We start from the raw sequence: 22,112 nt of genomic DNA, 5'->3' as shown, positions 1-22,112 counted from the left end.
GTTCGCAGTGTTTCATCCAGAACTGTGTTGGGCATCTTCAGAGGCATTGCACCTCCATTCAGTCCTGCTAATGATGTCATTATTAGCAGCACTGGAGAAGTGTTCTTCACACCTCTCCAGAGTAGCATGCTCTACAACACCATCTCCTGCTGTTACTGAGGAGTAAATATGACTTGATGATGATCCTATAAGAAATTAAAATGGGTCACCAAACTAAACAAATAACTTACATGCAATCAAGACTGTATCTATTGAAATAATTTGACTAATATTTTCTGGTAATATTATCCAAATATATGATTGTCTTCAGATTTTTATTTCACAACCAAAACAAGCCCTCCAGAGCAATACTTGTGATTTTATCAATTGAAGAAACATAAAAAACTCTTTGGCAATACAACAATATGAAAAGGATAGAGCACTACTCAACACAGAGGACGCAGTGAGTTACAGACAGTCGCAGTGAAAACATAGCACCTGTCTACAACTCAACTCCACTGTGTAGTGAGTAGCAGTATATGCTTTTCATATTTTTGTTATTCCATCCTGGACTTTTCATTGTTTGATAGATTGTACAGCAGCAACTGTATCATCGAACATGAAAGGGAGTGGAAGGAACCTGAACAGGCTAAATATTTAGTTCATTTTTTGCCACAGTCTGTCTCTCACAGACTATCATGGTGATTCCGCATGTCTCCAGGTGGTGCAATTCTCCCCCAATGGCCAGCTGCTGGCCCTGGGTTCGCGAGACAACAACATCTACATTTACCAGGTGGCAGATGATGGGAGAAAGTTCTCAAGAGTTGGCCGGTGTTCGGTAAGTTGCCACTTCATGAAGATGTGTTCTGATGTTACTGTCTCATAAGATTTGTTGCCTACCGAGTATGATTATCTTAATCTGTTGTTGTGAAATGTGTTCTTTGTATTAAAAATGTCTACAGTGTGTGAAGGATATAACTTATCTGGTAGGAGGAGCAATGTCCAGATATTTTCATAAATGAGTAAAAAATAGTGAAATAGTGTCACAGACTGGCACAGGAAAGGATATTCCATCCATCATGGTTACTGAAAAAGCACTGAAAACAGGAGAGGTAGGAAATGGAAGGTGGTGGTCTAGAAATACAAAATGAATTATGAAAGAAGTAAAGTAGGCATGATGGGGATATTTAAAAAAAGTGTTGATGAAAGTAACGAAATGACAGATTAAAGTACGCATCAAAGATAGATATGTGGGAAGAGTGGAGATTGGGGGGGAGGGGGGTTTCCCACAATGTTTCTTAGTTGTTGGGAACATAAACTAAGTAGAAAGAAATAAACAAATTTTTCTGCTGCTAAGCATTGGGCTCATGTCTGTAAAATGTGGCTGCAGTGTATGTGCCCATTATCCATTCTTAATTTCCAAAAAGATGACCCCTGTTCCTTCTCCACCACAACTTATTCATGTTATTGTAAATAAAGGGTTGTCTTGAAGTGGTGATTGCAGTTGACAGTTTCACAAAATATTAGTTCCAAGGACGGTGTTCAGAGCATGTTTATAAAATGTGTCAGACCATAGACATAGCATACATTAAAGTCTCCAGGAGAAACACAAGTATTGTGTACTTTCATGTTACAAAAAATGGAGTAACATCAGAGATGATGATATATTGACTATGCTGTTTTTATTTTCAGGTTAGCTGTAACCCAATAATGGAACTTCCATATTTTCCTTGTGTGCTACCTTATCTGGCCACCATTGCATGATTTAAACCAGTAGCATTAGCTCCCTCCCTCTTCACCAATATGGTTTCTCAATTAATTCCAATGAAGTAATTGGGAAACTGTTAGCTCTCATTATGTTTACTTGTAACCCAACTTGCAGAAGACAAAAATTGAAGTTCAGAAAATCTATTTTTGCAGTTTTTGACAATGTTCAGTAAAGCCACCTTGAATGCAGTTCAATGTCATACTGAAATCACTGGCACACCAAAGAAAAGACACAATTTCCAGATTGAAGAAGGGACATGTGCCAACCCCCCCTCCTGCCCCCCTCCTTGCCCACTCACAGGCTCACAGACACCTACAAAGAGGAATGAGGAGGAGGAGGTTGTTGTTGTTCAATAAAAATGTTCTAGAATCTTATTCACCTCAACTGGCAAATATGAAACTCTTGATCATGCATGTTGTGGGGGAAAAAAGTATGTATAGTTTGAAAACTTTTGAATCGATGAAGTACCCATTCTTGTTCACAGAATGAGTAAGTCGCTTGTTGCCAGGCATTAGTGTAAGAGAGATTTTTCAACTACAGGATAGAGGGTATAGCAGTTCACAACTTAACTAGCTGGGGGGGGAGGGGAATGAAATGAAATGATCGTATGGCATTCTTGGCCAGGAGGCCCCATTCGGGGGAGTTTGGCCACCATATTGCAAGTCCTTTTTAGGTGACGCCATATTGGCAACTTCTGAGCCAATGATGGTGAAAATCATAATGAAGGACACAAAACACCCAGTCCCTTGCCGGGAATCGCTACTCACAGTATATGGAAAGAATGTGTAGAAGAAGTGTACAAGGAAAATTAAGATAAAGGCAATGTTATAGAAAGGGAAGCATTAGTAGGTAAGACGATATGACACATGTGATACTGTGAGAATAATTTGACAGAGCCCTGAAAAAGTTAAATTGAAACAAGTCCGCTGGAGTATGTGATATTCCCCAGAATTATTGAGATCAATGGAAATGCCAGCCAAGACCACATTATTCTTTCTGCCATAAGAGAGATACACTTCCCAAAAGAATAAGTTTTGGTATCTGCCATATTCCATTGAGCAATTATTGAGAACGGTGTGTGTTCCCTAATTATGCTTTTATCTTTCACAAATAAAATACAAAACAAAGCTTTGTAGTTTCCATAAAAAGAACTGAAATATCAGACAGAAAACAGAATGGAAACAGTCATTCTTCCTGTCATCCTGGGTGCTTTTCATTGGACTTTGAGAGCTTCCACAATGCACATGCCCTCAGTGAGCATTTATCACTGCCTGAAACCTGTGTGGCATATTCCGTATAAGTCTACAAAGATCATCCTATGGTATCCGTTCCCATTGTTCAGTGATGGTCGATGAGGGTTCTTGGAGAGTCTGTGGTGGAACAGGACTACCATGAACACATCTGTCGAGCATGTCCCACATAGATTTAGGTTTGGACTCACTGCCACTTCAATGTCTAGGCTTCATAAGACATCCCTGCACACTCCCACCACATAGGCCATAGTATTAGAAGGAATTCACCACCACCACCACCACCACCACATGCAGCAGCCGTCACACCATCGAACAGGATCTGTTCAATGTACTGCCTGTGGGTAAGGCAACTGTGAACAAAAAGTTCTGTATGGCTGTCAACAATGAAGATTCCTCACATCATCACAGAACCTTGGAAACTGTTGATTTGCTGGATAACATTTGGCAGACACCACTCGCCACAGTCTTCACACACAAGCTTGGCCATCACCTTGTGGCAGATGATATCTGGACTCATTTGTGAATAACACATTGTGCCAGAGACGAAGTCACCACAATATGTCTTGTCAAGTTGGGCACTCAAATAGGATGTCTGGGTTGTAAGTGCTTTCTCATAACTTGTTCATTAGTCTGATCAGACACAGCGGCTCTAGTGGCCCTTCTGAGATCATCTTGCAGTGCTCTGGCAGTATCTGTATGATGCTGCAACAGAGAGATGGCCAGATATCAATCCTTACATGGGGTCATAATGTGTTGGCAACCTTGTCCAACTCACCTCGTTTACTGACCTGTCTCTTTGTAGTGTGTCCACAACCTATGGATGACACATCAAAAGGTGTTGCAGCAACATGACCAAAAGTCAATCCTTTTTGGATCAAATGGACTGCCCTCTCAACTTGCACTGCATTAAAATGTCGCATTGCATGCGCTTGGTTGAATACAACATCCACAAATGACAACTTCCATCTGTGTACCTCACTAGAAAACAATGGAACATAAGTACTCACTTCCTTCGAAGGGTCACCTGATGCTGAAATACATAACACAGCCGATAGATGGCAAATGATTTTTAAGTTTTGCCAACATTGAAAGTTAAAATCTCGAGCCATGCGATAAGACTAGAGGTACAGCCTGTATCAAAACATATTTAACATACTGGACTTGATCACTTAATGCCTTTGAACAGTGTATATGAGCCAGGTGGGATACATTCAGACTTAAAGAATAATTCAAATTCCAAAGAAGGCAGGTGCTGACAGGTGTGAATTTGACCAAATCATCTGTTTCACAAGTCAGGGTTGCAAAATAGATGTGAATTATTTGCAGAAGAATGGAAAAACTGGTGGCGGTTGACCTAAGGGAGGATCAGTTTTTGTTCCAGGGAAACGTAGGAACACGCAAGGCAAGACCTGGACAGAAAGATAAAAGAAGGGCAAACCTACATTTATAGCATTTGTAGATTTGTCTAGAATACACTAGTTGAAATTCTGTCAGCAGCAAGAATAAAATACAGGGAGTGGAAGGCTATCTGCCACTTGCACATAAAGCAGCTGCAGAGCAATGTGAAAAGATAGGAGTCAAGAAGTGAGACAAGGTTGCAGCCTCTTCCCAATATTGTTCAGTCTATATATTGAGGAAGCAGTAAAGGAAACCAAGAAAAATTTTGAACCAGAATTTAAAGCTCAGAGAGAAGAAATGACTTGACGTTTTGCTGATGGCATTGTAATTCTGTCAGAGATGGCAAAATATTTAGGTCAGTTGAATGTGTGGATGATGTCTTGAAAACAGGTTATAAGATGAAATCAACAAAAGTAAAACGTAAGTGATGGAATGTAGTTGAATTAAATCAGGTGGTGCTGAAGTATTTGATTAAGAAATGAGATCTAAAAGTAACAGTTTTGGTATTTGGCAGCAATATAAGCCAAAATAGGGGGAATATAAAATGTAGACTGACTGTGACACAAAGAGCTTTTCTGAAAAAAGAGAAATTTATTAATATCTAATATAAAATGAAATGTTGGGAAGCGTTTTGTGAAGGTATTTGCCTGGAGCATAGGCTTGTACAGGAATGAAATGTAGATGATAAAAAAATTCAGGCAAGGAGATACTAGAAGCTTTTGAAATTTGGTGCTATGGGAGAATACTGAAGATTAGATGTGTAGATTAACTGCAGTGGAGGTACTGAAACGGATAGTGGAAAAAAGAAATTTACAGCATAACTTAACGACTTAAGACAGTGGTGGATAAGGCACATTCTAAGGCATGTAGGAGTCATCATTTTGGTAATGGAGGGAAATATGAGAAGTGAAAACTGTAGCAGGAAGCAGGTTCAAATGAATGTATGTTGCAGTAGTAGTTCAGAGATGAAGGGGCTTGCACAGGATAGAGTAGCATCAAGATCTACGACAATGGATGTTGGGTCTTTTACGAGCAGAAATATGTGATACTGAGCAAGTAATTTACACCAGTTTTTTTCCCAAATATAGATTACAGTAACATGAGTATTATTCCAACCTGCTATCACTGCATACACTCTCCAAACAGTTTTATGTGGACTCACCAGTAAGACTTGAGAAAGAGTGACACTTTGTCTAATCCTTGACTAGCTAAACAGCTTTTCCACTGACAGTTTACAACATGCAGTTGCCCAGGGAATCAGCTGTCCAAAGATTCTGTAGCAGGCACTCACCTGTACTAATACAAGCAGTTCGTCAGCGTTTCTGAGACAGTGGCAACTATGGGCGTCCATACAAGTTGCTGTGTGTATGCTTTTAGTCCTTAACTCATTTCAGTAAAAAAAAAAAAACCACCATTAAGAAGGTGGCTTCTCTGGTTTCATTCTGGGCACAGACAGGAATTCTTTGTGACTGTCAGTGAGCACAGCAGCACGAGGCACAGTTGAACTTCATGTATTATTAATTTTTATGAAGAGCTATGATGAAATGTTGCTAGCACAATGTCATGTCTTTCCACTTGATGCTTCTTATTACTTTAATCATGCCTCATATAGTGTCCCTTTTATTTTGCCAAATACTGCTTATGTCTTTTGTATTGATGAATGTTAATTTAAATCTGGCAATTTCCACTTTAGCTTTTTTTCTGTAGTTTACTTTATGTATCTCACAGAATGTTGTGTATCAGATGTGTGCTTTTTTCCACTTTCTCCCCTTATGAATTTCTTGGACAGCCGGAAAGGAGACAACGAAGAACCAGCTCTCTGTCTTCCCTGCTGGTATGTCCTGTTTGCTAAATATGCATGTCTCCTGACTGTTTCATGTGATGCGTGTTGCATTTTGAAGCTGTTTTCACAGCACTGGGGTTTATTTTGCTGTCGTTTGTGTGTGTGTGTGTGTGTGTGTGTGTGTGTGTGTGTGTGTGACAGTCCATTATAGTGTATGTACATTTTGTGCCTGTGTTTACTGTAAATATTTTGTACAGTCTGCATTCGTCTTCATTGTAAATCCATTGTATGTTAAGTGTGTAGCTTCATTGTAAATTGTAAGCATTTTATGTTGATTTAAAAGCACAGGTATGCCTTCTGGATTGTATTTTGCTCGTTTTAAGAAAAAATTATGTTGCCATGATTCTTGCATGGAAATAAAAAATCAAGCAGTTAAATAACCTTTTATGCCAGAGTTAGATGTTGATAATACGAGTCATGTATTGTCTTATGTCAGTAATGTTACTTGCACTGTTAGCTGTAAGGCATGCATAATTAGCTCAAGATCCCCCCCCCCCCTCTTAATTTTAAAAAGTATTGTTTACATTTTTTTTCTCAGAGGAAACTAGCATAACAAAACTGTAATATGATTTTCTAATTAAAAGCAGCTTTGGTGGGTAATTTCAGTTTTATTGTAGCTTATGAAATTATAACAGCGAGAAATTTTAAAATGATTCCACTGTAAAAACAAATGTCAACAAAATGAATTCTTTTAATGTTCACATAGTACACATTCCATCTCTTCACTAGTGTGTTGTGTGGAAGAAGTATTTATTTCAGAAAGTAATGTAGATAGTGAAACATTTCTTGTTAGTTTCAGCTGACATCCATTATGTTATACTAATCAGCTTTTATTTTTTAATTGATCATAGTGGCATGAAAATGTGATGATAAATTTTACAAATTCTGTTTTCCAGCAAATAGTAATGACTAATTTAAAGCATGAAAAAGTGTAAAGGGGTACTATTTTGAACATTACTTTCACAGTTGAGTTGTCAGTATTGTTGTTTGACATCACTGTTGACCAGCATGCAAGATTACGTAGTTTGGAACAGCATCTTACCTTTCAGATGTTCAGTTTGAGGATATGCATAGGTGGGCTCACATTTTTGTCACTCGTGGCTGTTAGTTACATATTTAGAAAACTTGTGGACTTGCTGCCAGAAAGAGAATGAGTATGTCATTCATATTTTACATTTCCCAGTGTTCAGCCAGATCGATGCTTCCATTTTTACTTATGGAGCAGCTTCCCTGGACATTGTTAGTGGTGTTCGAGGCCTTGTTTGAATCAAACCTGAACACCCAAGAACATAACGTAGATCTGTCAACCCAGTACATGTGTTTACTAACACAACTGAGCATATGATTTTGTTTCTAAATTCAGGAAAATAAGTGTATGTGGTCAGAGTGGTCTAACATTGCCCTAACATTATACTTCATTCTTTACTTTTACAAATATTTTGGCAGCTCTTTGTAATATATGAATTTAAAGTGTGCCGTGATTTGCCTGTACAGCTTAAACAATTACCTTGAGTTACTGAACCAGGAACTGTGCAGTTTAACACAACAGGTATTAATTGGAGTAATTGCACATGCATTTCCATGTTTGTCATTGATTGGATGCCATTTTGTGGCCGTAGCTCTGCAACAGTGCATTTCTCACCTGTTGGTATCGAGCAAGTTTTGCACAATGCAACATCATCTATCCCACTGTGACCTTATTGTCAGGTCACATATTCATGTATGTGAGTAAATGGACTCCCCTAAACTGCTTCAACTCTTGCCGTTTAAGAGCACATGCCTGGAGAGAGAGAGAGAGAGGAGGGAGAGAGAGAGAGAGAGAGAGAGAGAGAGAGAGAGAGAGAGAGAGAGAGAGAGAGAGAGAGATTGTTGTTGCCTGTTGTGATGTTGTACATTACTATATAGAAGCATGAGCATTGTAGAAGTTGGTTGCTTCATGTGTCTTGTTACAGTGAGTGCTTCGTGACTTCGTGAGAGGCAATGACCTGGAGGGTTGCATGAAAACTATGAAAACTGTATTTTTAAGGGTCTGTGTAGTTTGTCGGCAGGACAGATGTTGTACTGTGATTCCATTTTCAGGGCCACTCAAGCTACATCACACACCTGGACTGGTCAGAAGACAGCCAGCACATCAGGAGTAACTCAGGAGACTATGAACTCTTATACTGTAAGTTTCATATTTACATCTCTTGTTACATATGGTAGTTCGCAGCACTTGGTAATATTACCATGTAGCCTACAATACCCAAACTATTACAGCTAAGTCCTTGTTAAAATTAATAACTCTTTGTTAGTGTGCTCACAGAGATGAACTGTTTTTAGGAAGATAATGATTCAAGCCTACAGTTGTCAAAAAGGATCATAGTCTTTCTTAAGAATCCTGGAGAACTTGAAGGAAATAGGAGGGCAGCTTCTTTTGAAAGGCTACAATAGTATACTTTGAGTAATGCTCCACACAGCTGAAATGTTAACTCTAAAAACTAAAGAATTTTTTAAATTCAGTGTTTAAGTAAGCAGGGGAAAATGACTTTCCCAATCGTGATTGAGAGATCCAAAACAGAGATGAATGTAAAAAGAAACAGCAAAGTATTTATCAAAACTCTATTGCTGATATTATTATTATTATTATTATTATATTCTCAGGTCACTTGACCATTTCAATTTCTTGTTTTTTTGTGGTTTCCTTTTCTTCAGTACACTTTCACATGTTCTGTTTTTTCTTCCTGTCCCTTGGCCACTTCATACTGGCCTTTTTCACTCTCGTACCCTGGAATCCTTTCATATTCAGTACTTTTCCCTGAACACTTTTGTCCATTGTTTCTTCAGCTTTTATATTATTTTTTCTACGTTCTTTTTTACTTTGTGGATCCAACTTGTTGGCTTCTTACTGCATGAACATTTGAAGACGTTTTGGTTAATCTACTGGCTTCCATTATATATAAATGTCCAAGAGATACTGGTCTTCTTTTTCTCATAACTTTGATACATTTTAATAAATTTCCTTGTTACTTCATAACTTCCAGTCTTCCATAGGTTTTCAAGAGTCTAATATGTTCCTAATGATTTGTCTTTGTAGTGTTTCTAATGTATCTAAAATGTAGTGTAATGCTAGACATGTACTTGCATATAGAATTCTGGTTTCACTACTGTATGGTAAGGCCTTATCTTTGCATTTTTAGACAGGCATTATTTTGTTGTAAGTCTTCAGTTGCACCACATGCCCTTCCCATTTTATGTATCTCTTCTTCTATAGCAGCTGTTTCCAAACCGTTTTCTTGGATTATCGCCTCAAAATATTTAATTTCTTTAACCTTCTCTATTTGGCCAATATCTGTATTCAGAAATTTTTGTGTATTTTTAAGACTTGTTCAAAATTTTTCATCTGTAGAGACTCTTAAGCAGGTTCTGTGGCCTATTTCTTTTAAAAGATTAATTTGTGTTGCAGCAACATAATTTATTTAATGACCTTTATTGATCACTTTGCTCAATCATACAAAGAGGTGATGTTATTCAATAATAAAATTCAGTCCAATAATAATTCAATAAGATAATTCAGTAATTCATTGGCTATTGAAGGATTATTGCAGTATGTTATATAAAAGGTGTTTTGCTCTTCTGACTGCCCAATATTTCTTCATTCTTTCAGTTATTTTCTTTCTTTCTCCATCTGAGATTGTTTTTCCTGTAGTCCTTTCATTGATCTTAATCTCTAGTCCAACATGCATGTCTTGCAGCGTTTTGGTTTCCTCCATTTAGTTTTCTAAGCAATCTACTGTAATTTGGAGTTCTCTTATATCTTCCTTAATTTCTGTGGTGCATTTAATGTTGCTCTTACTATTCCGATTTTTTTTTTTTTATTCTGTAATTCCATTTTCTGTAAGTAAAGTGTTTATTATTTCAAAAGTAATTGCCATAACTGTTAATACATTTATCCCATTGTGAAACAATATGGACAGTGCCTTCACAGAAAAGAGTTTGCAGCAGGTTACAGAACTATGACTGTACCCAGCCATCCACCTCCTTGTCTGAAGTAAATTGACAGCCACAAATTTCTTTTTTCTGAACTCCAAAAATATGGAAATCGAATAGGGGCAGATCAGGACTGTATGGAGGATTTTTAAGGGCTTTCCTGTGAAACTTCTACAGTGTGTTCGAATCAGACTTCTCAACATGTGAGAGAGTTCTTACACACCCTCCATACAGTCCCGATTTCTCCCCATGCGAATTCCGTATTTTTGGTACACTGAAATAGACATTTGTTGCTGTCAATTTGCTTTGAATGAAGAGATGCATGCCTGGGTACAACCGTGATTCCATAGGCAATTGAAAACATTTTTCCATGGAGGTATAGCTGCCATGTTTAACACTGGAATAAATATATTATCATTGATGGTGTTTACTTTTTAAATAAGGAATGGTTTATGAACTTTTTCCCCTCTGCCGCCTCTTCATTTGACTGCCCCTAATATTATTATTTCTCTTTTATGCAGTATTTATGTTTTTGATTCACACAAAAATAATTTTCACATCGATACTGTCTTCTTGCCCAGGATGGTTATATGCTCTGATATAAAGATATTCACCAAGTTCACATCTGACATAAATAAGAGATTGGGAATCCTGACTAACTGAAAAGAAAATTAAGAACACGTCTGATAAGCATCCTTGCAAATTATTTTGATATTTAGGAGCAGGGATTGAAAATTCCTATTGAATACATGACAAATAACAGTATTAATTGTGCACCTGCATGGCAAGTAGCAGTTCATAGTATAAATATGTCATCATATCATAGAAGATTAACAGCTGCTACTTAATATACACTGCCTGACAAAAAGTTGAACACTCAGAAGGTGTGGTCATAGGTTAATGTAACTATGCACTTGTTCACACAATCAGTGGGAATCTAAATAATTGGTTACAATTCTCTGTGAGAAGTAGAACAGACACCAGAGTGCATTATTTTTGTTCATTTTTAGTGTCTTTACCAGGTCTGGAAGTGTACATGAGGGGCACAAACAGCATCAGGTGTTGAGTGATTACTGTGAAGAGTACAGACATTGTGGGTTATCATGTGAGGCAGTGTTATCAGCACCTGACAGAGTTTGAAAGGGTCTTCTGATTGAGTTGTGCAGTATCAAGATCTGTGGAGCATTCTGATGTGAAAGTGGCCTAATATTGACCTGTACGGGAAAGTGGGTGTGGGCATACTCTTCGTTGATGTTCTGGTCGACAACTTATGATCAGCACAAGAGGGGTAGCTGTTCTGTGCATCACACACATCCATGCAAGTAATGGACCAACTGCAATGTTCCGTGTCAGTGTGCACCATTGGTTCAGAAATTAGTAGCAGCCAGGCTATGGAATTACTATCCAATGTGTAGGCTGCTGTTAACACCACAATTTAATTCATTAGATAATAAGTTAGTGGCTGTGACATGTCAAAAGCCTTGACTGTGTGAACCACACCTTTCTGTTAAGTAAATTAGAATATTACAGTGTCACTGGCAGTGCTGCGAAATGGGTTGAGTTCTCTCTAACAGGAAGCAGAGGGTGTCGTTGAGAAATACCTGTGCAGTAAGCAGTCAGTCTTTATATGATTTGGAATTAGTTACATGTGGTGTTCCTCAAGGTTTCATCTTGGGTCCATTGCTTTTTCTTGTGTACATTAATGACCTCTCGTCTGTTACATGCCAGATGTTTGCATGTGTTACAAACATTGCAATAAGTAGAAAGTAAAGTACAGATTTAGAAATAACTGCTAATTAAATTTTCACAGACATTAATAAATGGTTTAAAGCTAATTCACTGTAATTAAACTTTGAAAAGACCCACTATATGCAGTTCAGAACCTGTGAGAGATTTCCTTTCAGCATGTGTATAACATATAAGACATGCAGATTGAAGAGGTTGACAGTGTTGAATTTCTCAGATTACAGCTCGATAATAAATTCAGTTTGGAAAGGCATACCAAGAATTGCTTAAGTGCATAACCAAGTCTGTATTTGCAATGAGAATGATGTCAAATGTAGGAGATAGAAATATAAAAAAACTTGCATACTTTGCTAACTTTCATTCTATTAAATCATATTTTTAGTGTGCAAAAGCGTATACTAAGAATTGTTTGTGGTGTAAATTCAAGAGTGTCATGTAGAAACCTGTTCAAGGAACTTTGTATTCTAAGCACTGCTTCTCAGTACATTTTTTCCTTAATGAAATTTGTTGCAAGTAACATATCTCTATTTCCAACCAATAGCTCAATACATAGTATCAATACTAGGAATAAGAAAAATGTACATAAAGACCTAAAATCACTTACCTTGGTCCAAAAAGGGGTTCAATATTCAGGAACACACATTTTCAATAAATTGGCAGCAACCATTAAAAACTTGGTTTCAGATAAAACACAGTTTAACCAGGGTTTGAAAGACTTTTTGATAGACAACTCCTACTCTATAGATGAATATCTTAACAGAGACTGTTAGGCCAGCTTAAGTAAAAATGTCTGTTAGATTTCAGTGTTGACAGCACTTTGTCACAACAGTCAAGATTAGGTATTTTGTGTATGATAAATTTATTAATAGTGCATAACAATGATTCATTCTGATAGCGTACCAATTCTGTAAATATTAGCTGTTCCAGTTTACTGTATTGTATTCACCTAGTTTGACAATCTCATGACAAATGATCAGGTTAGTAAATATTATATTCAAATGTTTTAGGTTTCTTATGTTATACTTTCCAAGATGTTCCACACCCATGAGAATAATCTCATTTTTTGAGTCTATGGAACGAAACCTGAATCTAATGTAATCACAAATGACTGAGTTTGGAATGATACCATGACTTAGATGCATGGACTTCTGATGAATGGCATGTGTTCAGTGATGAATCACAGTTCAGCACTACCCCAGATGAAAATTGTTGGCAAATATAGTGGCAACCTAGTGGGAGGTCTCATTCTTCCAATGTTTTGGAAGAGGTCACCATGTGGGGACCCAAGGGTTGTGACTTCAGGTAACTCTGACGGCACAGTTTAACAAACAGTGTAGTAATAATTTGTTAATACTGCGAATAGATTGTGTTCCTATGACTTGCTTCTCTCTTTTTTTTAATGTATTTCTTGACATGTTCCACATCCTTAAAGTTCTCCTGCTCCATAATATATACAGGATGTGATGAATGACTAAGTGAATGGCAAAGAATTACAATGAAGTATTTAGCATTATGAACAGATGGTATGCCCATTATGAACAGATGGTATGCCATAAGATATGCGTGATTCTGATAGCATACGTACCTGACAGATTCTCTTCATGAGAATAATAATCATCCTGCATTATTTTGGCAGTCTTTATTTGAAGATTGGCAGACTTCTTAAAAACAATTATATTAAATGCAATTTTGAGCCTTTTTCACGGATTTTGGCTCCCCAGGACAATCTTGTTGCTTTACTGTGAGGTACTTCTAAGATTTCTGCACCAGTGTGAGTAATGCTACATTTAGCGGTCTTAACTCTACAGTAAGGGTAGAGAGGACAGCATACACTGTGATAGTGACTTGCGAAAGTCGAGGTTTACCAAGCAGTATCTTTGTACGAGATGGAGGGTTACATAAAAATGAGGTCCTTGCTACTGCTTTCCCTTATTAAAGAAACTGATGACATCTGCTTAAATCATAATGCAAGTATCTTGACAAGATACAGGATCTGGTACTAACTCTGTTAAACTCATTTTGAATATTCACACTGATGTGACAAAAAGGACAGAAAGTCGACTGCTTCATGCCTTCACAGTGAGGTGACAAAAATCATGGAATACATTCTAATATCATGTCAGATCTTCATTTGCCCAGAGTATAGCAACTTGACTTGGCATGGACTCGACAAGCCTCTGAGGCCCCTGCAGAAATGCAGAGGCATGCTGCACTATAGCCATCTGTAATTGTGAAAGTGATGCCGGTGCGGTATTTTGTGCACGAACTGCCCTCTCGATGATGTCCCATGTTGGACAATATGGGTGGCCAAACCATTCGCTTGAATTGTTCACAATGTTCTTCAAAGCAATCACAAAAAATTGTGGCATGATGACACTGAACACTGAACACTATCATCCATAAAAATTCAGTTATTGTTTGGGTGGCAGCAAAAGGTCTCAAAGTAGCCAGATATGACCATTTCCAGTCACCGGTTGGTTCTGTCGGACCAGAGGGCACAGTCCATTCCATGTAAACACAGCCCAAATCAGCTTGCACAGTGCCTTGTTGACAACTTGAGTCCATGGTTTCATGTGGTCTGCACCCCTCTTGAACTCTGCCATCAGTTCTTACCAATAAAATTCAGGACTCATCTGACCAGGCCACGATTTCCAGTCATCTAGGGGCCAACCGACATGGTCACGAGCCCAGGAAGGCACTACAAGCAACATTCTGCTGTCAGAAAAGGCACTTGCATAGGTTGCTGCCACAGCCTATTAACACCAAATTTTGCCATACTGTCCTGACTTACGCAATCGTTGTACATCCCACATTGATTTCTGCAGTTATTTCAAACAGTACTGCTTGTCTGTTAGCACTGACAGCTATACACAAACGCCACTGCTGTCCATTATTAAGTGAAGGCTGTCGGACACTGCGTTGTCTGTGGTGAGAGTAATGTCTGAAATTTAATATTCTCAGCACACTCTTGACACTCTCGAATATTGGAATATTGAATTCCCTTAAGATTTCCGAAGTGGAATGTCCCGTGCATCTAGCTGCAATTACCATTCTGTCAGTTAATGCCTGTTGTGTGACCATAATCACATCAGAAACCTTTTCACACAAATCACCTTAGTCAAATGAAAGCCCCACCAGTGCACTGCCCTTTTACGTGTTGTGTAGATGATACTAGCACCAACTGTATTTGTGCATATTGCAATCCCCTGACTTTTGTCAACTCAGTGTATACACAGCAGATATGGTGATCGATTTTCTTTGCATGCTGTTACTAGGTGGTGGTGCTGAAGTGAGTTATTTCAGTATATCCATTATTTCCTGCTGCTCTTCATATTTTTTGTGCCTGTGTTGCACCACGATTTAAGCCCTGTTAGTGTGTTCCACCAGTAACTTGAAAATAACAGGCATATACTCAATTGAAACACTGTGAAGTATCAACAGTATTATTAAATTGTATTTTGATGAATGTATTGCAGTGTCCTGTGACAGTGTGGCACTGTTTCAGTGGCCCTATAGAATCAAAGATGAAATGGAATTGCTGTTAAGGAACTTAAAATAGTAATTTTTTGTGCTTTTGGGTTGTACATAACACACAAGTTCTTAAAAAAGGTTGTTCTCAGGCCAGGCACGAGATATCAATATTAACCCAACGGAAAATATATTTATAAAGAAATTCCCTGAAAGTTTAGTTACAAACAAATGAAAGTGAAAGAAAACTTTCACAGTATCTTGAATGGGAGTTACCCGATGCCATAGCATTTGAAACTATGATTTGCTTCATCTAACTTAAGAGGAAAGAAGTGCTGGCTCTGGCCAAAATTTAATGTATCAAGCTGCGCATTTTTTTTCCTCAGTAAACTACATTTTTACTTGTCATTTGCAAAATATTGTTTCAGGGTCTTCAGCAAGTCAGTAATGAAAACTGTTCAAAATCTGGCAGTTGAATTTTTGTACTTGAATAGAATGTCTTTCTCATGATTTAATTTTGAATAATTATCATGAAGTATTTGTTGTGATCTTTCCTTTCATTCATGTCTCTCATTTCTTCAGAAGCATTGTTCTGTTACTACACTGTTCTCCCTCTGCCTACAGGGAATGCCGGTCTGTGTAGGCAGATACAGCAGTCCTCTTCGATGAGAGACATTGCGTGGGCAACAACCAACTGCACCATCACTTTCGACACAGTCGGCATCTGGCCGGAGGGCGCTGACGGCACGGACGTAAATGGCTGCTGTCGAGCCCACGAGGCTCCGCTGCTCGCCACGGCTGATGATTTTGGCAAAGTCAAGCTGTACACATTCCCTGCCTCACAGCCTAAGGTATGAATCTTGTGTTTGTTTGTGTGAGTGAGAGAGAGAGAGAGAGAGAGAGAGAGAGAGAGAGAGGTGTGAGTTTGTTATGGTATTGTTTTTTTTATGTTGCCATATTGGTCTTCTTTTGTTCTAGCCTCTGTAGGATCACTAGTATTACCTTCATGTACTCCTTTTTTTCCCTTCAAGCCCCACAAGTTCTCCATACTTTCTCCTCTTAAATCCTCAGTACCTCCTGCTAGACTGATGATTGTCCTTCCTTTTCATGTATCCTCCTGTCTATGATCATGGGCATATTTTGTTGATATTCATCTTATAACTTCTTTTCATTATACTATTCATTCTGTTCAACTGATCTTCCACTTCTTTTGCCATCTCTGGCAGAAATGCAATGTCACCTCCTCACTGTAATTTTTTATCCCTGAACTTCAATTCCCATTCTGAATTTCTCCTTGGGTTTCCTTTATTGTTCACTCGGTGTACAGATTCAGTAACATCGGGAATCGGCTACCAACCTGTCCCCTTCCATCTCAATTACTGCTTCCCTTCCATGTCCTTAGACTCATAACTGCAGTCTGTTTTCTGTACAATCTGTGAATAACTTTTTGTTCTCTGTAGCTACTATAATTTGAAAATGTGTATACCGGTCAGCATTGTCAAAGGCTTTCTCTGAATCTTACAAATATAACTTTTGTTTAACTCTCTTTAACCATTATCTTATAACAAGGAGAGGTCCCCAGTGGTTGGATTGATTTTCTGAAACCATCTGTACAGTATTACACCCTACAGCCATTCACACTGGTGGATCCTCATTTGCAAGTAACTGATGGAAAATTTTTTTTGATTTTTGCATTACACTCTACAACTTTAAAATAGTAATTATATACAGACTACTTGGGTAGTGTAATGGTTAACATACAGTCCTCACATGCAAAAGGTTGTGGGTTCAAATCTTGTCAGGTGCATTAAAAATTATTTTTAAATCCATATTGAAATAACTTTATTATTTTTATGCAGTTTATTGGTTGCCATGTCATATTAATCATTGCATTAACTATTTCATTTGCCCTTATTTTAACTTTGTCATTCTTTTTCATTTGAAATATTTGTGCATGTGATTTTTCATTATTTTTAGTTACCTATCGCAATATTTTAAACATTTTAAAATGCCATTGATTAAAAAACAAAAGACAAAATATCTATTTATATTGACTGTGCAGTGGTGTCTTTTTTGCCATAAGGTGTACACTTTTTGGGTGGTAATCATCATATGGTTCATATGGCTCTGAGCACTATGGGACTTAACTGCTGAGGTCATCAGTCCCCTAGAACTTAGAACTACTTAAACCTAACTAACCTAAGGACACCACACACATCCATGCCCGAGGCAGGATTCGAACCTGTGACCGTAGCGGTCTCGCGGTTCCAGACTGTAGTGCCTAGAACTGCTCAGCCACACTGGCCGGCGGTAATCATCATACAAACATTTAAAACATAAATTCTTATTGCACTATGGACAAGGTAATGGAGATAAAGATTTAAACAGAAGAAGAGATTGTTAGTGAAACAAAATTCAAGCAAAATGCAGAAAAGAAATAATAAATGCAATAACATGGACGAAAATATAAGATGATAAAATAGAAGACGTTATATTGAAATTAATAAATGACAGTATGTAAAAGATTTCTAGTGGAAAAAAAATGATTGGAAGGAAAGTGAGAGCAAATGAAAAAGTTAACATCATCATTAATCCGGTGTAACATGTGAACATAAAATTAAAAAAATACATTTAAATCAAATCATTTAATAAACATAATGATAGGTCGATTTGATAAAGATCTAAAAATAAAAAAATTCATACGACCAGAGAAGATTGGGACCTACAATCTTTTGCATTTGAGAACTATACCATAACTGTTACACTGCTTAGCACTTCTTTACTTAGCACTAGCTGGCATTAGATTTTGTTATTCATACAGCTGCTTCTTTCTCCAAAAGTCTCTTTAATTTTCTTAAATGTACCATCTATTTTTCCCCTAGTTACCCGGTGGAAAGCCCAGGTTGAAATTAACTTTCCCAGTTCATGTCCCCTCACCTTCGTGCTCGCTCTCTGCCAATGCAACCACCAGTCTTTCCCCTCTCTGCTCCTCTTCTTTTCCATACACCATGACATGATTTTTCCCAATTTTTCATGCAGTTCTTACTGAATATGTAAATTTTTCTTTTAGTCACTTTGCCACATTTACGGCGGTCACAGCAGCCACGTGACATCTGTGGCATTCCTGCACGACGACTCGCGACTCATCTCGACAGGTGGGCGTGACACGAGTGTCATGCAGTGGGCACTGGTCTGATTCAGCTGATGAAGTCACACTGTCAGTGAATTATTTATTCCCATAGTGAACGGAATGCAAAAAAAGACGTGTTCTTCCCATTGTAACAGACAGGTGATTGTGTGTTTATTTTTTTATAAAAAGGAGCTACAGGCACTGTGTCAGTGGATAAAATGTGCGATTATAATAGTTCGGATGTATTCTGTCAGTAAGTGCTTGAGAATCTGATATTTGGAATTTTTTAAGGTGTGTCTACTAGAATATAATCACATTCTGCTGGGACAGTTGATAGAATGGAAATTTCAGTTAACCATCAGTTGCAATGCAACAGATTTTTCTGTAAAGTTATCAGAATATTGTAATAATTGGAAGTTTTGATTAGGTGTTATTTTTTGTGCATTTTACAGATTGTCTGACTCAGGTTCAGAGGTCCTCTACCTGGGATATTATGAAACAAGTGCTCTTTCTCTTCCTCTCAGGGATAACAAAATATGCCTATTATTTATTGGCTCATAGGCCTTTTGGAAATGTTTGTCTGCAGATTATAGTAGAACATTAAGAGCTGTCTTCAAATACTTGATAAGAAACTAGATCTTGCATTTTTTTTTTTTACTCCATTTTACTGGTGAGGACAAAGTAGAAAGCTGTTGGCACCAGCAACAGATGTATATCATTTATGCTTGAGTAAGAAAGAGTATTTCTGCTATGCATAATTGGAAAATGATGTGCCTTCTGCAATTCTTAACTGCTGTGCAGCTGCAAATGCATTAAAACTGTGCTAAGTTTGTGAATATACACTACAATTATGTTGAAATTTTGTACAGTATATTACACTGAGTTTATGATGTATTGTGCTAAACTTAATAATTTATTAATTAATGTAGTACTGTACAGTAAAATGTCCATAAAGCCACTGTTAATGAACTAGACTGTTCATATGTCCATTGTATTGTTTTACTAATACACATGAAATTTAACAGCAAAAAGTATGAATGTTTAATCAATTTCGCTTTCCCACTGGTTTGTAAGTAGCATGTGAGCACTGTCCTTGTATTAATCACTTCTGTATAAACTTTTTTTTGGACTGAAATGAGCACTGTCAGACATCATCATCTTAGACCTGCTGGTGACAAATAGACCCAAATATTTTGACTCATTGTAGAACAGGGATTCAGTGATCATAAGGCCATTACTAAATGTGGCTGTAAATAGGAATACAAAGGAAGGTAGGAAGATCTTTGTTTAGTAAGAGTGACAGAGACAGATTTCGTATTACCTGACAGGTCAATATACAAATTTCATCTGCAGCACTGGTAATTTTAAGCATCAATGTGCAAAAATCAAAAGCATCATACAATATGCTTTTAGACCTGTATGGTCCAAGCAAAATTGTGAGAGATGGAGAAGGCCTACTGTCGTTACACAACCACATTAGGAAGCTGCTACAAAATCAAATCGAGCTTCACTGCCAATTTAACTGTCAAAGCCTCACAAACAAACAAAAGCTTAACAAAACTAAAATTATCATAAGAAGGGCAGTGCATGAAGCATTCATCAAATCTGAAGGCAAATTCTGTCTGCCAACTTAACAGAAAATCTTAAAAATTTTGTTTCTTACAATCAATCGGCAAATGGATCGAAGCCATCTGTCCAGGTGCTCTGCGACCATGATGGCACTGAAACTGAGGACGACACAGAAAATCCAAACATCTTATTCCAAAACTGTTTCACGGAAGATTGCTCTGAAAATGACAGATATCGAAATAAGTAACCAAGAGATAGGAAAGCAACTAAAATCACTAAACAAGGGAAAGGCCACTGGACCTGACGGGATACCATTTTGATTCTACACAGAACTACAAAAGAATTCCATGTCTTCTAGCACCCAAGTGCTATAGGTTTCTAGCAGAATGAAGCATTCCTAATGATTAGGTAAAAGCACAGTTCATTACCGTTTTCAAGAAGGGTCAGCAAACACTCCCACAGAAATATAATCCTATATCTCTGATGTCAGTCTGTTGTATGCTATGGGGACATGTTTTATGCTTATGTTTTATGACATTTCTGGAGACCAAAAATCTCCTATGGAGGAATTGACATGGGTTTCGAAAACAATAATCGTGTGGAATCCAGTTCGCTCTGTTCCCACGAAAACAGTAGATACAGATGCCCAGGCAGATTCTGTATTCTTTACTTACGGAAAGCGTTCAACACAGTTCAGCACTGCCACCTACTGAACAAAATACAAGTGGAATATCAGATCAACTGTGTGACTGGATTGAAGAGTTTGTAGCAAGCGGAACACAGCATGGCATTCTAAAGAGAGAGAAGTCTTTAGACATAAATGCAGCTTCAGGCATGACCCAAGGAAATGTTACAAGACCATTACTTCTCACAGTACACAAAGTGGAGAAAACTTGTGTCACAAAATTTTAACCCTGGATAGCTGATGCCAGTAGGAACTAATATTACTAACAATGTGTAGGTCGACAACGCATCACTTTTAAACTACGGAAACGTGGCACGACGTGCCCCGATTGGCCGTGGGATTGCCCTGTTGCCATTCGTCGGTTGTCGGGCAGTGCTATGGTTGTCGGTTCACACACACAAACATCCTTTGCCCTGTCACTGCCCCATCATGATACACACACATGTAGAATAGGTCTTGCTGTTTGTCTCCACCTCACATCAGAGGCATTCACATGTAAGCTTCACTTCAGAGCACACACATCACCTGAGATTTAGTCATACCGTAAGCGTGATGGCACAGTATTCATTTGAAGAACGAGATATGGTTTTTGTTTATGGACTAGCCGACAGTAAAGCGTATGAAGCTCGATGGTTGTATGGAGAACGGTACCCAGCAAGACGCCACCCACACTCACAAATGTTTACAGTAATTCACTAGCAACTTAGCAAAACAAGCTCGTTAGCAGGATATCAGGGTGATGCTGGAAGACTTTGAACGCAACTTGAAGAGACTGTTCTCCTGCGCTTCAAGGAAGCACCCACGACAATTCTTCGGTGGTTGGGCATGACATAGGGCTCACTCATCGGTTAATGTGAGAGGTTTTGAGGTATGATATCCAGCATCCATGTAGTTTCCACCCTGTCAAAGACCTAAATCCTGTGGTGGAATATGAGCACAGGCAAGGGTTTTGCCGGTGGTTTCTGCAACATGTTACACAAGATCCTGACTTCCCTGCCATTGTGTTGTTTACCGACAAGTGCACCTTCCATCAGGATGGCCTTTACAACACTTGAAACATTCACTACTGGACAAGGGGAAATCCTCACATCGTGTACGTCCATGGACACCAGGAATGACTTTCACTCAGCATTTGGCAGGCATTGTGGATGACCACCTGACTGGGCCAGTCCGTCTACCTCCTTGACTTACCAGGGCAAATTACCGTCACTTTTTGCAAGAAACTCTATCCGGCCTGGGGGAAGATGTTCCCCTGGACATATGGCTACACATGTGGTTGCTGCATGATGGAGCACCCGAACACA

The 22,112-nt window shown here is 38.2% G+C and overlaps 1 protein-coding gene across 6 annotated transcripts in view; it reads left to right on the top strand.

Moving 5' to 3' along the window:
• LOC124551354 (echinoderm microtubule-associated protein-like 2) overlaps positions 1–19,554 on the top strand; it is a 666,787-nt gene extending 647,233 nt beyond the window's left edge. For 3 of the 6 annotated variants that reach the window (XM_047126385.1, XM_047126388.1, XM_047126384.1), the window contains 5 exons: positions 701–817; positions 6,188–6,232; positions 8,321–8,408; positions 16,049–16,275; positions 18,495–19,554. In XM_047126385.1, coding sequence (XP_046982341.1) covers positions 701–817; positions 6,188–6,232; positions 8,321–8,408; positions 16,049–16,275; positions 18,495–18,620 — 603 coding nt within the window. In that variant the 3' untranslated portion in view covers positions 18,621–19,554. The remainder of the gene's footprint in view (positions 1–700; positions 818–6,187; positions 6,233–8,320; positions 8,409–16,048; positions 16,276–18,494) is intronic. The other 3 variants (XM_047126387.1, XM_047126386.1, XM_047126389.1) reach the window with 3 other exon arrangements.
• The last annotated feature ends 2,558 nt before the right edge of the window (positions 19,555–22,112 follow it).

This window comes from Schistocerca americana, chromosome 9 (genome assembly GCF_021461395.2).
Source record: "Schistocerca americana isolate TAMUIC-IGC-003095 chromosome 9, iqSchAmer2.1, whole genome shotgun sequence".
NCBI lineage: Eukaryota > Metazoa > Arthropoda > Insecta > Orthoptera > Acrididae > Schistocerca > Schistocerca americana.
The sequence above is the reverse complement of the archived record's forward strand: the minus strand, read 5'-3'. Positions and strand labels throughout refer to the sequence as shown.